We start from the raw sequence: 12,259 nt of genomic DNA on the forward strand, positions 1-12,259 counted from the left end.
AATACACGGATACAAAATCATTTTTTATACAGGGCTTGGATTTGTAGAAATTTACCAATCCAATAACAGGCTGTTTTTTTTTGTTTTTTTTTCCCTGTTCATGTTATGTTTAACTGATCTGAGTCAATAGCGCGTTGAAATGTCCTGTTCAGTTATTGATTTTAGTGCAGGGTTGGTTTGCTCCTTCTTTTCTCATCGTGACAACCCAAACTGCTGGAGGCCGGGTTCGCTTTGAGACGAGAGGCCTGTGAAGTTTCCTTGCAATGCCTTTTTTCTTCAGTTTCATTTTCTGCTCATCCACTGGAACAGCCTCTTCAGTTTCATTTTGCCTTTAAATAGGACATTTCTTGTGATCACTATGTGAGTCACCTAAAATAACTATTGTTGAAGTTTATTTTTTTTTAATCGTCAGTTAACTTTCCAAAGTTTTCAGTGCTGTTCAGATGAAATTTGTTGAACTATACAGCGTCGCGTTTAGCTAGCTTGCGTCATAATATTTATGTCTTCATGCTTAATATTGCTGTCTGTCTTCTACAACATTTTTTAAGACAGGTTAATGTCAAATCTACACTCTGCAACTCTAGACTGTTTTAAAACAAGGTTTTTAATAAAGCTAAAGTTGAGCCATATTTTTAGATGTACTTAAGCCTGAACCCTTATGTCTGATACCTTGGATAGCAGACATCTACTGAAACTGACGACAGCAAAAAAAGAAAAACAGCATGTCATTATGATATTACCAATAAATTCAGTTTTTTTTGTCAAAATCTTTTATCTGCGTTTTAAAGTTTTATAATCACTTTTTTTGTTTTGTTTGGTTTTGTTTTGTTTTGTTTTGTTTTGTTTTGTCTGTGCCAAACCAGACTTTACAACCAGTCCATGCATCCTTACTACATGTCTGAGGAAGGTGAAGACAGCCCGTTCATCTGCTCGGCTCCCCGAGAGAACGGGATGCTGCGCTGCCATGACGTGCCGCCCTTCACCCAGGGAGGAGAGGATTGCTCGCTTCCTCCTCCCCACCAAAGCTCTGCTCTGATTGGTTCGCTACCTGGAGTGGGCGGGTCAAGCAATAGCAGCTGTGTTAACTGGAACCAGTATTACAACGTCTGCCGCCCCGGGGACCTCAACCCCCACAAGGGAGCAGTTAACTTTGACAACATCGGCTACGCTTGGATAGCCATATTCCAGGTGAGATGAAGCACTAACTTAGTTTTCATAAACGTATTGCTGCTCCAGATATCCTGCCGGATTGTGGATGGAAAATGTATATTTTCCCCTCTCAGGCTTTTCCTTATTGCAGTCTGTAAGCTTACACTCTCTGTACTGCCGAGATTCGTATTTCATCCGTTCTTGTGAATTCACCCGAGTCACAGTGATGGATGTGGCTTTGCTTCTAATGTGCTTTGACTTGCAGTTTACTTTCTCAAAGAGTGTTATCTTCAAATGACTCCAAACACAAGTTCTCAATGCTCCCATGCCCAGACCTATTCATCCATCTCAAAACTTCCCTCTGTGTTTTCAGCTCATGAAGCCATTTAAAAAAAAAAAAATTTCTATGTGGCATGCTTTAGCAAACACAATATTTGAGTCTTAGGTGAGATTATTTTATTTTGCTAAGCATTTGATTGTGTCTACTTCTGAATTCACCTGTTTGCTTGCACTGTTTATATGGTTGCAATTCTTTTCTCTCTTTTTTTCAAAGCATTAAGGGCATTTCATGTGAAATTTGATGCAGGGTGAGAAAAAAGGCAAAGACAGAAACTTTCTATAGTATATATCAGCTAAATCAGTATTTAAGCTAATTGTAAATGAAAATGATAAGAAAGACAGGTCACAAAAATTGCAGAAGGTAAGGTAATTTTATTTATAAAGCACATGTTCAGCAACAAGGCAATTCAAAGTATTGAGGACTTTAAATATTCTAACTTGAACAGAACACAGTACAGCAGTGAAAGAAAAAACTGAATAATGCAAAAAGTGATTTAAATGAAATTATAAACCACAAATGGAGTGAACTAGTCATGAAGATGTAGGGATACAATATGAGTGGATACCAGGGAGGGTAAAATACATTTTGGGGAAAAAAAAGATGAAACAGAAACTGAGCCACACAAGATAAAAAAATAACCTTTGTCATTGTAGACATTATTGAAACAAAATCTGTTTTTACTTGTACACCTAACTGACTGGAGTGGTTTCCGAGTCATGTTGTGATTTCTTTCTCCTCCCTTCTCATCATCATCATCATCATTACGTTCGCACTCCTCCTCTTACTATAAAGAGTAAAAAGGAGCATAACAATAAATGTGTATTTCATCAACAGCCTGAAAACCTGTAGCTCCCCTCAGTCTCCTAGCAACTACGCTACGCACAACATGGAGCTGTTTGCGCTTCACAGTAACGACAAGCAGCCCCTTTGAGTTGCAGACTCTGTCATATTAGGGAATGAATTGAGTTCTCTGTGTCTCACATAATATCTCTGCAAGTTCCTGGATGAGATCATCCGTGTTTTGACTGAAAAAATGTCTTTTATTATACTGATGATTATTTAGCTTGTTACATAAATTCTTTCAATGGCCTGTTGTGTAGATCTGCAGCCTGCCTTGTATTAACGTCCTTTGTCTTGCTTTTCCACACTCAGTCACTTAAATTGCGATGTACAACTCATCTTTTGATCTTAACACCAAAGAGAATTATTGGACTTTGTTGAATTCGAAGCTGCACAGTAACAGAGCAGGTGAAGGCCTTGTGGTTGCAGTAAGCCATCCTGTCTTGCCTTTTCTATATGTCTAAGATTCAGCGTATATTCTGAACTTATCTGAGGTATTTCACGCTTTCCCAAAAGTCACTTCAAAGACTAAAACACTGCCTGCGTCCGTGGGAACTCATAGCCGTTTTCATGAGAGTAAATGACTCCTTTTGGATAACACTCGTAAAATATAACATGAAATGTTTCAAAATATCAAGATTCCCTGTAACCAAGTGAACAATGTCGGTAAACCCAGACTGAAAATCTGTAAAGAGCATATTTTAAAGTAAAAGGATAGTAGCATGAAAACTGATTAACTGATAACAACGTTTCAGTTCTTTGAATTATAGTTTGGAGTCACTGTTATTAATAGCGCAAGAAAAAGACAGAACTGAGAGTCAAATTAAAGAAAACTACTGGAAAATGAAATTGATGAATGATGAGAGCCTAGCCAAGGTAGATAAAGAAAAACTAGATGAGCAGGAGTGTTTTAGACATAATCACTGTGTGGGCTGACTGATGAATTACTGTTGTTTTTTTTTAAGGATACTGTTGGTTGAGTTATTAAGCAGAGAAACCGTCTGAAGTTTTCCTGGATGGCATAAAATATAAATTGTTCAAGCCAGGCCATATAAATTCACAAGTTCACTGTTGACAAAAGCTAGTTCACAGAGGCCAAAGCTAAAGCAATTCATGTAGAGTTTCCCCCCAAAACATTTAGTACCAAATCCAGTTCAAAATGTTTTTTTTTTTGTACATTTCTCTTTTTTTTTATGAAAGAAAGATTAAAACAGCTATAACTCATGACATCCGTCGCCAATTTCTACGCTCATCTCTATGCTTTATTTCAACCGGACCGTCGCTCTGACTGCATGTTCAGGGTCGCTGTCCTGCATTAGGATTCACCTCTGCCTCGCTCTAAAACCTTCTGCAGCTTCTAACAGGGTTTCCTCCAACACTCCGGCGCAATCGGCTCCATCCAGCTGCCCGTCAAGTCAACCATCTGTCCGGTCTCTGTTAAAGAAACACATTCCCACAGCACCGACGTTTTTCTCCCCCACTGTGTCTTTCAGGGTGATTTGTGCTTTTGTTTTTTCCAGTCACATTTCAGTGTTTGCATCGAAGCAAAACGGTTTTCGCAGCCCTTCCAGGGTTACCGCTGGCCTCTTGGCTGCTTTTTTGAGTACTAGTCTCCTTGGTTGGCTGTTAGTTTAGGCACTTAATGCTTCGGATGTTGGAAAATGACTCAGAAAAACCTCTTAATGACTCAACAGCTGTCAAATAAAAACGTATTTGTTTAATTTGTAAAGGTACTATACTATAAGCACTGCTGTTTACAGGTCAAATTTTCCAGCTCAATGACTTGTCTGGATGTTCTTTTTGAATCCCAGCAATGTTTAATACTCAGCAATATACAGAATGTCCACATTTATTTCTATGTGTTTCTGTAAGAAAAAACAAACTATTAAATTCTAAGTTGCAGGTGTGTATTACTAAAATATTTGCATTTTTTTCTTCTATTTAAAAAAAGAAATGTTTGCTGCCTCTACTGTTGTTTGCATAAAACTGGCGTTTTCTAGATCTCCTACGGTACTGGTGCAAAATCTCTTATTCATGCACATCTTTCCAAATACTTGCTTTTTGACATGTGCTTTTGTGTTACACTTGTACGCTGCGCTCATGCCATTGTTGTGCACGTTCTTGCCGTGCTCGGTGTAAGGTTTCATCCCGGCCTATGGTGCTGATGTGGAGGTGCGAGCGTGTTTTCAGCTCAGCGGAGCTGACTCACTGTTTTCAAGTATCAACATCTCAGCTCCTCATTAGCATACAAGCTTCCAGTCTCCTGGCACAAAACACGCACACACTTGAAAGAGTTTGGGAGGACTTTTGAGCTTGTTTAGGTTTCGTGTTTGTAGGGAATGTTTTTTTTTTTCCCCCTGGTTTGCTGGTTATTATATCGCTGCTACAAATTTCTTCTCTCTGTCTTTTTGTTGTCATCAGGTCATCACACTGGAAGGATGGGTGGACATCATGTATTATGTCATGGATGCCCACTCCTTCTACAATTTTATATATTTTATACTGCTCATTATTGTAAGTAGCACCTTTATTTTTTATTTTTTATTTTTTTCTATCTTTGATCAACATCCAAATGGGTTTATAGAAATGGAACAGTAGATTTTTGGTTTTTTATTTAATATTGTGCTAAACAGTCTTAATCTAAATAGACTCAGTTCCAGGTTGTTGCAGATGCAGCATTTATACATGTAATACTAATCCTATACACTTTTAAGGAGAAAAATTGCTGTTAGTGGGTTAATAGTGATTACAGATGGATCGAAACCTAGAGATTTGGTTTAACTGATCGGAAACAGAACAGACATTAGGCTATATGCAAGTAATAAACAAATGTTGACAGATTAGAAGGTTTTGTTTACTATTCGAAGACACGATTTTGAAGACAAAACAGGACATTGAATGATTATTAAACCCGCTTTCTATCAGGAGATGAACAGTTCTACAACGTTGCTGCTGTAAATAAAAATATAACCATTTTAATTCATCATAAATCTTCATTACTTGACATAATATAACAAAGCTAAGTAGATGCTGCCAGTCAACTCAAATCAAATTAACTTCAGCTCCTTTCAGATTAATGCAATTTAGGCTAACTTGCTTTATCTAATTCCAACTTTATTAAATTCATTTGAATGAAATTCAGCTCAGCTCAGTGCAGTTCAACTATTGTTGGTCCAACTGAGTTAAATTCAATACAGGACAATTCAACTCGGTTTGGTTTAGTTCAGGTTTAGCTCAACAATATTTCGTTTAATTTAGTCAACTCAAACTACATTTCACTTCACCTGCACTACAGTCAGTACATTTTATTTAATTCATTCAGCTGAACTTGATTAAACTCAAGTTTAGTTCAGCTGAGCTCACTTAATTTTAGTTAACGCACCTAAATGAACTAAAATCAGTTTAGGTGTGTTAGATTACGTTTTATGTACTTATTTATCGTTGATTTCAGTTCAGATCAGTTCCTTTCAGTGTCAATATCCCAAATTTTAAACTTAGGACATTTTACAAAAAAAAAAAAAACAAACATATTTTTTCCAGCTTAAATTTAAGCGAATATCACTCAGCATATGATTTAATGCCAAATACTAAAACGTTCCAGCACATTCACTGGCAGGTGTTTGGGGGTCACTAACTTGCGCCTCCAGTTGCCGTTTGCTTCGAGGTTATTCAGGAAAAGCCCTCAGCTTGTACTTATTCTTAACAACTCTTGTGGCCGTGAAAACCAAATAAAAACCAGCAGAATGTCTTCAGCTGCAACATTTTACGACTCTTGAAAGTATTGATTTTGGCATAATAGCTTCTTTTTTATGAATTGTGTTTTTTCTTTTTCCCTATACCTGGAGTTGTAGAATAATGTCACTGGAAAAAGTGACACCTTTTTGTTGGAGCTATCAGCTCATTCCTGTGATCTTTCTGGTGTTTCCATGTTATTACTTACAGTCTAAAGAAGCTCTGCTCTATTTTGATCTGCACTTGTATTATCCTTACATCCTATAAAGTCACAGAGAGAGAGAGAAAAAAAGTGGGGGGTTTGATTTATCTTTTAAAAGGCAAGGCACCTTCTGAGGACAGCTCCATTCTTAACTTGCAGTAGGTAGTAAATGGCAGCTAGTTGGTTTTGTGCCAAGAAAGCCACTGCAGATGTGGTGTTTGCTTTGGAAGTGGTTATGACAAAATGTAAAGTGGATCAGAAGAAAGAAGCAAGTGTTCTTTTAGGACAGGTATTATGAGGATGCACATGGCAGCGTACCAAGAGTTTGGCAATATGTACAGGACAATGTACAAGGGCAGCACAAAAACTAGTTCGGTGTGCAGCTGAAGCAAGGAAAGTGGAATCAAACTTCTCTTGAGGGTCTGTCTGTGCTGATCTGTGCTAATTTTTCACCTGCAGAAAGACTAAAAAGACAGGTTTCATAAAAGCCAACAGAAGCTGTGGCACGCTGTGGGTTGGGTGCAGATTAAAGCAGCAAGATTGTGATGAAATGTATTTGCATCCTTACGTGACAGCGCAGCAGCTGGTGAAAATGCATTTCGAGGAAAGGTCAAAGACGAGAGAGTTCAGTTACAGTGCCTTTGCAAAGTGTTTATGCATCCTGAATGTTTTGATGTTTTGCAACAGAACAACTACAAACCTTAGTGCATCCTATTGGAATTGTAGGTGGTCAACAAAACCAAGTTCCTAATTGTGAAGCTAAAGAAAAAAATGTTCTATGGTTTTCAATTACAAACAGGGAACCATCTGTAAAGTATGGCATTAATTCGAACTCGCTCCATGTTGGTCTCTTCCAGACTTAATTCATTTTGCTTGAGAACTCTGAACCCTTTTCCATCCACTTCATAACAAATCTCTAACAAATAGTGTATCAATACTTTTGCTAGGCATTGTACATGTAAATAAAGAGAGGGCAGGTGGAAGAGACAAGAATGAATAAGTCTGAACAAATTGAGAGATTATGGAAATATTAGCATGAATGTAGTTATCTGTGACAACCGAATTAGAGTACGGCTAAGAAGATGATTGATATTGCAAGAGAGAACATTTGATTATTTGTAGAGAAAGATGCAGACGGCAGATCAAAAATGAAGATGGATGATCAGCACTCCAACAGGGGAAAAAAATACAAAAACAAGACGCTCACTTTTGCAGAAACAGACAAGAGATTAGTGATCTTGGATTTTAAATCTGCTTTGGAGAACCTGGAATAACCTTTTGAAAGGGAGCAAGCGAACTTCCTAAGCTTCCCTCCCAGCATAACTGCCTCTATTAAAACTTGCTGGCTTCTCGCTTTGTGTAATTTGCTGTGATTGTTGTCTTTTGAGAACTTTTCAAACCTTAAAGCCTGGTCTATATTTTATACTGAGCTCCCTTCCAGCTTGCTCTTTGATATAGAAAGTGTTTATTATGCTCCGCAAATAAATATGTAGTGTAGAGGAGAAAAGGGGCATGAGCAAAAGACGCCTGCAAGAAGAGTTTACAGCAAGCAAATTAAGAAGATGCAGCTACATAATGGGAGAAAAATCAATGCCAAACAATAAATAGGAAAATGAAAGACTTAAGTTGTTTGTTTCTGTTGAGTTACACTTTTTTTTTTTTGTTGCCAAGAATGATTTTGGCCTTAAAACTCTCCTGAATGCAGCTTCTGTCCAGTATTGTTCTTCATGTTGAATTATGAACACTGACCATATCTCAGTGAAATGATCTGCAGTGCTTACATTTTATGGTTTGTTTTGCCACCATTTCTATGAGCTGTCGATGCTTTCAGTTGGTCAGCTTATCCTATCAACGTTTGCTATTGTTCCCTTTTATCTCCATTTGTCGGGGGGGGGGAAAAAAGCTCTCACTGTGATGTGATGGGAGTTCAAAGTCATTAAATATCTTTGTAACCGTCTTTATCATTTAGCAAGGTGAGGGGAGGGGAAGCTACTTTTCCAATTTGAGTATTTCTTTAATTTTTTAAAAATGAAATCGTCATGTTTCGTGATGCTTTCAAAAATGCTTTCTGCATTTACTTAGGTTGTCTTTGTCCGATTTTGAAATTTATTGAATGATTTGTTTCACGCAAGTGTGATCAGACAGCAAAATCAGGCGATACCTGTAAGGGTGAAAAATGTTTTTGATAGCTGGGTATGCGCAGTACTAATTTTGAATTTAATTTCAGTGCCCTAGTAAAAGTGATTGTCACTATGTTGCTTTTCAACGGCCAATCAAAATCACAACAATTTCTTAGATGAGATATTTATCTTAAAAGTCTGATTGACTTTTGTATTCTAGCTACTTTCAGGTTGTGTGTATCAATAAATCAGTCAATTTTTATGTGTGTTTTATGTTGTTTCTGATCAGAAACAACATGAGCTGAAAACGACAAACGACACCGAGGCTTGCGTTGTCCCACATCTCCTTTTAACTTTCTCCAACCAGGTGGGCTCTTTCTTCATGATCAATTTGTGCCTCGTGGTCATCGCCACCCAGTTTTCTGAGACAAAGCAAAGAGAGAACGCCCTGATGAGGGAGCAGCGTGCCCGCTATATGTCGAATGACTCGACTCTGGCCAGTTACAGTGAGCCAGGCTCGTGCTATGAGGAGATGCTACGATACATTAGCCATCTATACAGGAAGTTCAGGCGCCGGCTGCAGAGGATGTACTATGGATGGCACAGGTATGGTGTAGGCTTCTTCCTGTTTCTAAATGAAATTCATTCGAGTCGTGAAGTAGACAACATTATTTCAGTTTGTTCAAGTAACTGGTTTGATTTACAAAGCTCACTGTTTCCATTATCATGGAAACAGGAAGCTAACAACCGTTTAGCTAGGCTCCATGATCCAACCACCAGTTCTAGCGAAACTTTTTTCCATCTTCAGTCTTGATTAAGAGTTGTCGACAAGAACACATGAAAGCACAGGCCAAGTTTAGTACTGTTTTTTTTAATTTTACTGAAATATAATGTAATTAAATCCAAGCTTTTTACTCCTTTCATTCATCAACAGGTGGAAGTTTCTTTCTCCATGATCTCTAATGTATTTTTTTTCTCTTTCGATCAGCAAACGACGCAAAAAGGTGAACCCTAACGGCAGCGGGATCGGCAGTAATAGTGGTGGAAATGGACACGGCCTAGGTTCCAGCAGGGGATCGGGACCTGGCACTGCACTGTGGCTGCGGCCAATATACAACCTCCTGCAGCACCATCAGCACCAACACTGTCACCTCAGCAACGGCGGGCAGCACACGGCGAACGCCACAGTCGCCGACCACACGGACCAGAAAGGCCACGCTGAAGGGGTGGAGGCGCTGGAGATGAAGACCCTTTCTGTTCCGAGGGGAAGTACAAACGGAAGCGGAAGCGGCAGCGGCGACGGTCCTGCCGTCGTCTCTCAGGGAATGGGAGCGCTGCTCGGGCGACTGAACGGGGGCATGAACTATCCCACCATTCTGCCGTCTTTCGTGTGCAGCTACAGCAGTAAAACGCCACCTCCCCACTCGAAGCAGTGCGGGCGCAGTCCGGAGCAACACCCGCTGAACCACCCGGCGTCCGAGCACACAGAGCAGCTGAACAAGCTTTACCAGCTCATGGGGCAGCACAGTAAGAAAAGAAACACACACACGCACACGCACACACCCACACACACACACACACACACAATGTAGCCATATATGCAAAAAAGAAATAATGCATTGATAAAAGGTTGGAATTAACTTTATAAACACTTTCTTCTTTAAATACATTCTTCATTTTTCCCCTCTCTCGGGGCTTGTTTTCACCTGAGATATGTATCACGTCACAGCCACAAATTTAAGTGTTCTGAAGGTTCTGTCATCTCAATCACACTTAATGTACATCAATCCTCTTTGAGTCTGAACAGAGGCAGACCGTGTGCTTTTTCGCGCGGGCCACTTAGAGCTGCGACAAGAAATCCATGTCCGGAGTGATACAGTGATCAGTTCAGAGAGGTGGATAAAAGGCTTGGGTCAACACAGTGTACTGAACGTATCAGAGACTTGGGAAATTAGCACAAGCAGGTATGCATCGGTATCTACAAAAAAATAACACAAAAAAAGAAAACAAAGGAGGATGAAAGAGAAGAGGTTCAAAGGAGAAGCATAAAGTATTAAAAATGAGGTATCCAGGGAGAGAGACCACAAGAAGAGGGCATAGAGAGAAAAATAAATTAGATTAGTAAAAAAACAAAAGCTCTCAGGAGACAGCGTGAAGAAGAGGAAAAACGATGGAGAACAACCACTGTGTGTTACATAAGAACATTAAAAAAAAAAAAAGGCAGAGGAGACATGATAGACTTGTCTGTTCATGTCCTGATGGGGTGAGACTGCCAGTGACGACCCGCTCGTTCTCACACTGCTGACTGCTGACACTCTAAACGTGATTAAGTTTGCAGAGATTAGTGCCTGGCGGAAGAGAGCCGTTATTTTGTGGCGTGTGATAGTTTCAAGTAAGATATTAGTGACGAAGGGGAAAGGGCAGAAACACCAGGGGCTGAAACACATCAGCAGTTCCAGTGTGTTTTTTGCGCTTTTCCTCAACATCCTAGGGATGTTGAGGAAAGGGATCATGGGAAAGTCAATTCAGACTAAGTAGTTGCTGTTTCGTGAGGCTGGCCTGAAAGAGGAGTCACCTTTAAAGCAATGCATCCTCTTTTTGTGTGTGTTTATGCCATGCGAACTATATCAGCAAAACATATATCGGTAAAAATCTTTGAGGATTTCCAGTCTGATTAGCTTGTCTGATCAGCTGCTCGCTTCTAAGCTCTGCAGGATGGGATCCATGAAACTGGAGGTTATGCCACCCATTTGTAGTGATTGAGGAGTCTGTCCATTGCGGTTTAAGGGTAAGCAGTGGCTTCATGGAAACCATAAAACTCTAAATATATGTTGTAAAACCAGCAGCAGTCAATCCAGATATCATACCCACTGATAATGGCAAACTTTTGCATCCGTCTCCAGTACAGAGTTTTTGTGTGCTCTGTGTAACATCAACAGGAGGCTTGGTACAAAGTGAAAGGTGTGTTAGTTAATTTCAGTCACCTGTTTGGTAACACGTTTTGCCTCATCGAATTTTTCTTATGTGATCTCCTTCGCCGTATCCACTTGCCCAGCTAGCGAGATGAACTCGTTAAATCTGCCGACGCAGCACTTTGACGACTCGCTCAAGAAATATACAAACTGCAAATTTTGCTGACGGAACAACTTTTATTCTCTATTACAATAGTTTCAGCACACAGACTGTATTAACAGCAGCAATGAGAAGCATGCATGTTTTCAGCCCCCCTCAGCCCCACGCACACACACACGCATTCTGGGTCTTTTCTCAGTTTGTAAATTCTTTACTTTTGCTAAACCATCTCCAACCCGAACCCTTCCGAGAAGCACTTACTCTGGCTCTGAAATGTAAAACTAACCAAACAAGGCAACATTCTAGGATTCTAGGAAACATAATTTCAGGTGGCATGTCCATTCTTTCAAGATTTTTGATTCAAACTAGAACAATACATCAATTGTCAGCAGCTAAAACTTTGACTACTGACAGACTTTAAAATATGGTGCAGATTCTTGCTACACTATTTATCTCAGGCAGCATTCTGAAAAAAAAAATAAATTACCTGCTGTTTAAGCTGCTTTTAAAGAGCTGATGTTTCCAGTCGCTAAGCTCGGCTTCTGTTCGTTTTCAGCTGTGCTTTGCATTTTCTCCACACTGATTTTAAGTCAGAGAACAGAAGGTGAGTGCGGATACCCAGACTGATGATGAAGGATGAACTTGCAGTGCTTACCGTGACGGCTAGTGTCTGTTGGCTCTGTGTGGGAGGAACCCCCCCCCCCCAAAAAAAAGTCCTAATTAAGGTGCTTACTTAGGCTGACTGCACCCAGTAATCAAAAGACAACATTTACCAGGAAGGGACTAAAACAACAATATCATCAA

General features: G+C 39.6%; 1 protein-coding gene across 4 annotated transcripts in view; it reads left to right on the forward strand.

The window, feature by feature from the left end:
- cacna1ha (calcium channel, voltage-dependent, T type, alpha 1H subunit a) overlaps window positions 1-12,259 on the forward strand; it is a 128,835-nt gene that overhangs the window by 71,262 nt on the left and 45,314 nt on the right. For 3 of the 4 annotated variants that reach the window (XM_016681769.1, XM_016681767.1, XM_007572047.2), the window contains exons 7-10: window positions 864-1,188; window positions 4,751-4,843; window positions 8,751-8,989; window positions 9,372-9,910. In XM_016681769.1, coding sequence (XP_016537255.1) covers window positions 864-1,188; window positions 4,751-4,843; window positions 8,751-8,989; window positions 9,372-9,910 — 1,196 coding nt within the window. Of the gene's footprint in view, window positions 1-861; window positions 1,189-4,750; window positions 4,844-8,750; window positions 8,990-9,371; window positions 9,911-12,259 lie in introns of all 4 variants that reach the window. The other variant, XM_016681768.1, reaches the window with a different exon arrangement.

Source organism: Poecilia formosa, unplaced genomic scaffold (assembly GCF_000485575.1).
Source record: "Poecilia formosa unplaced genomic scaffold, Poecilia_formosa-5.1.2 Scaffold293, whole genome shotgun sequence".
NCBI lineage: Eukaryota > Metazoa > Chordata > Actinopteri > Cyprinodontiformes > Poeciliidae > Poecilia > Poecilia formosa.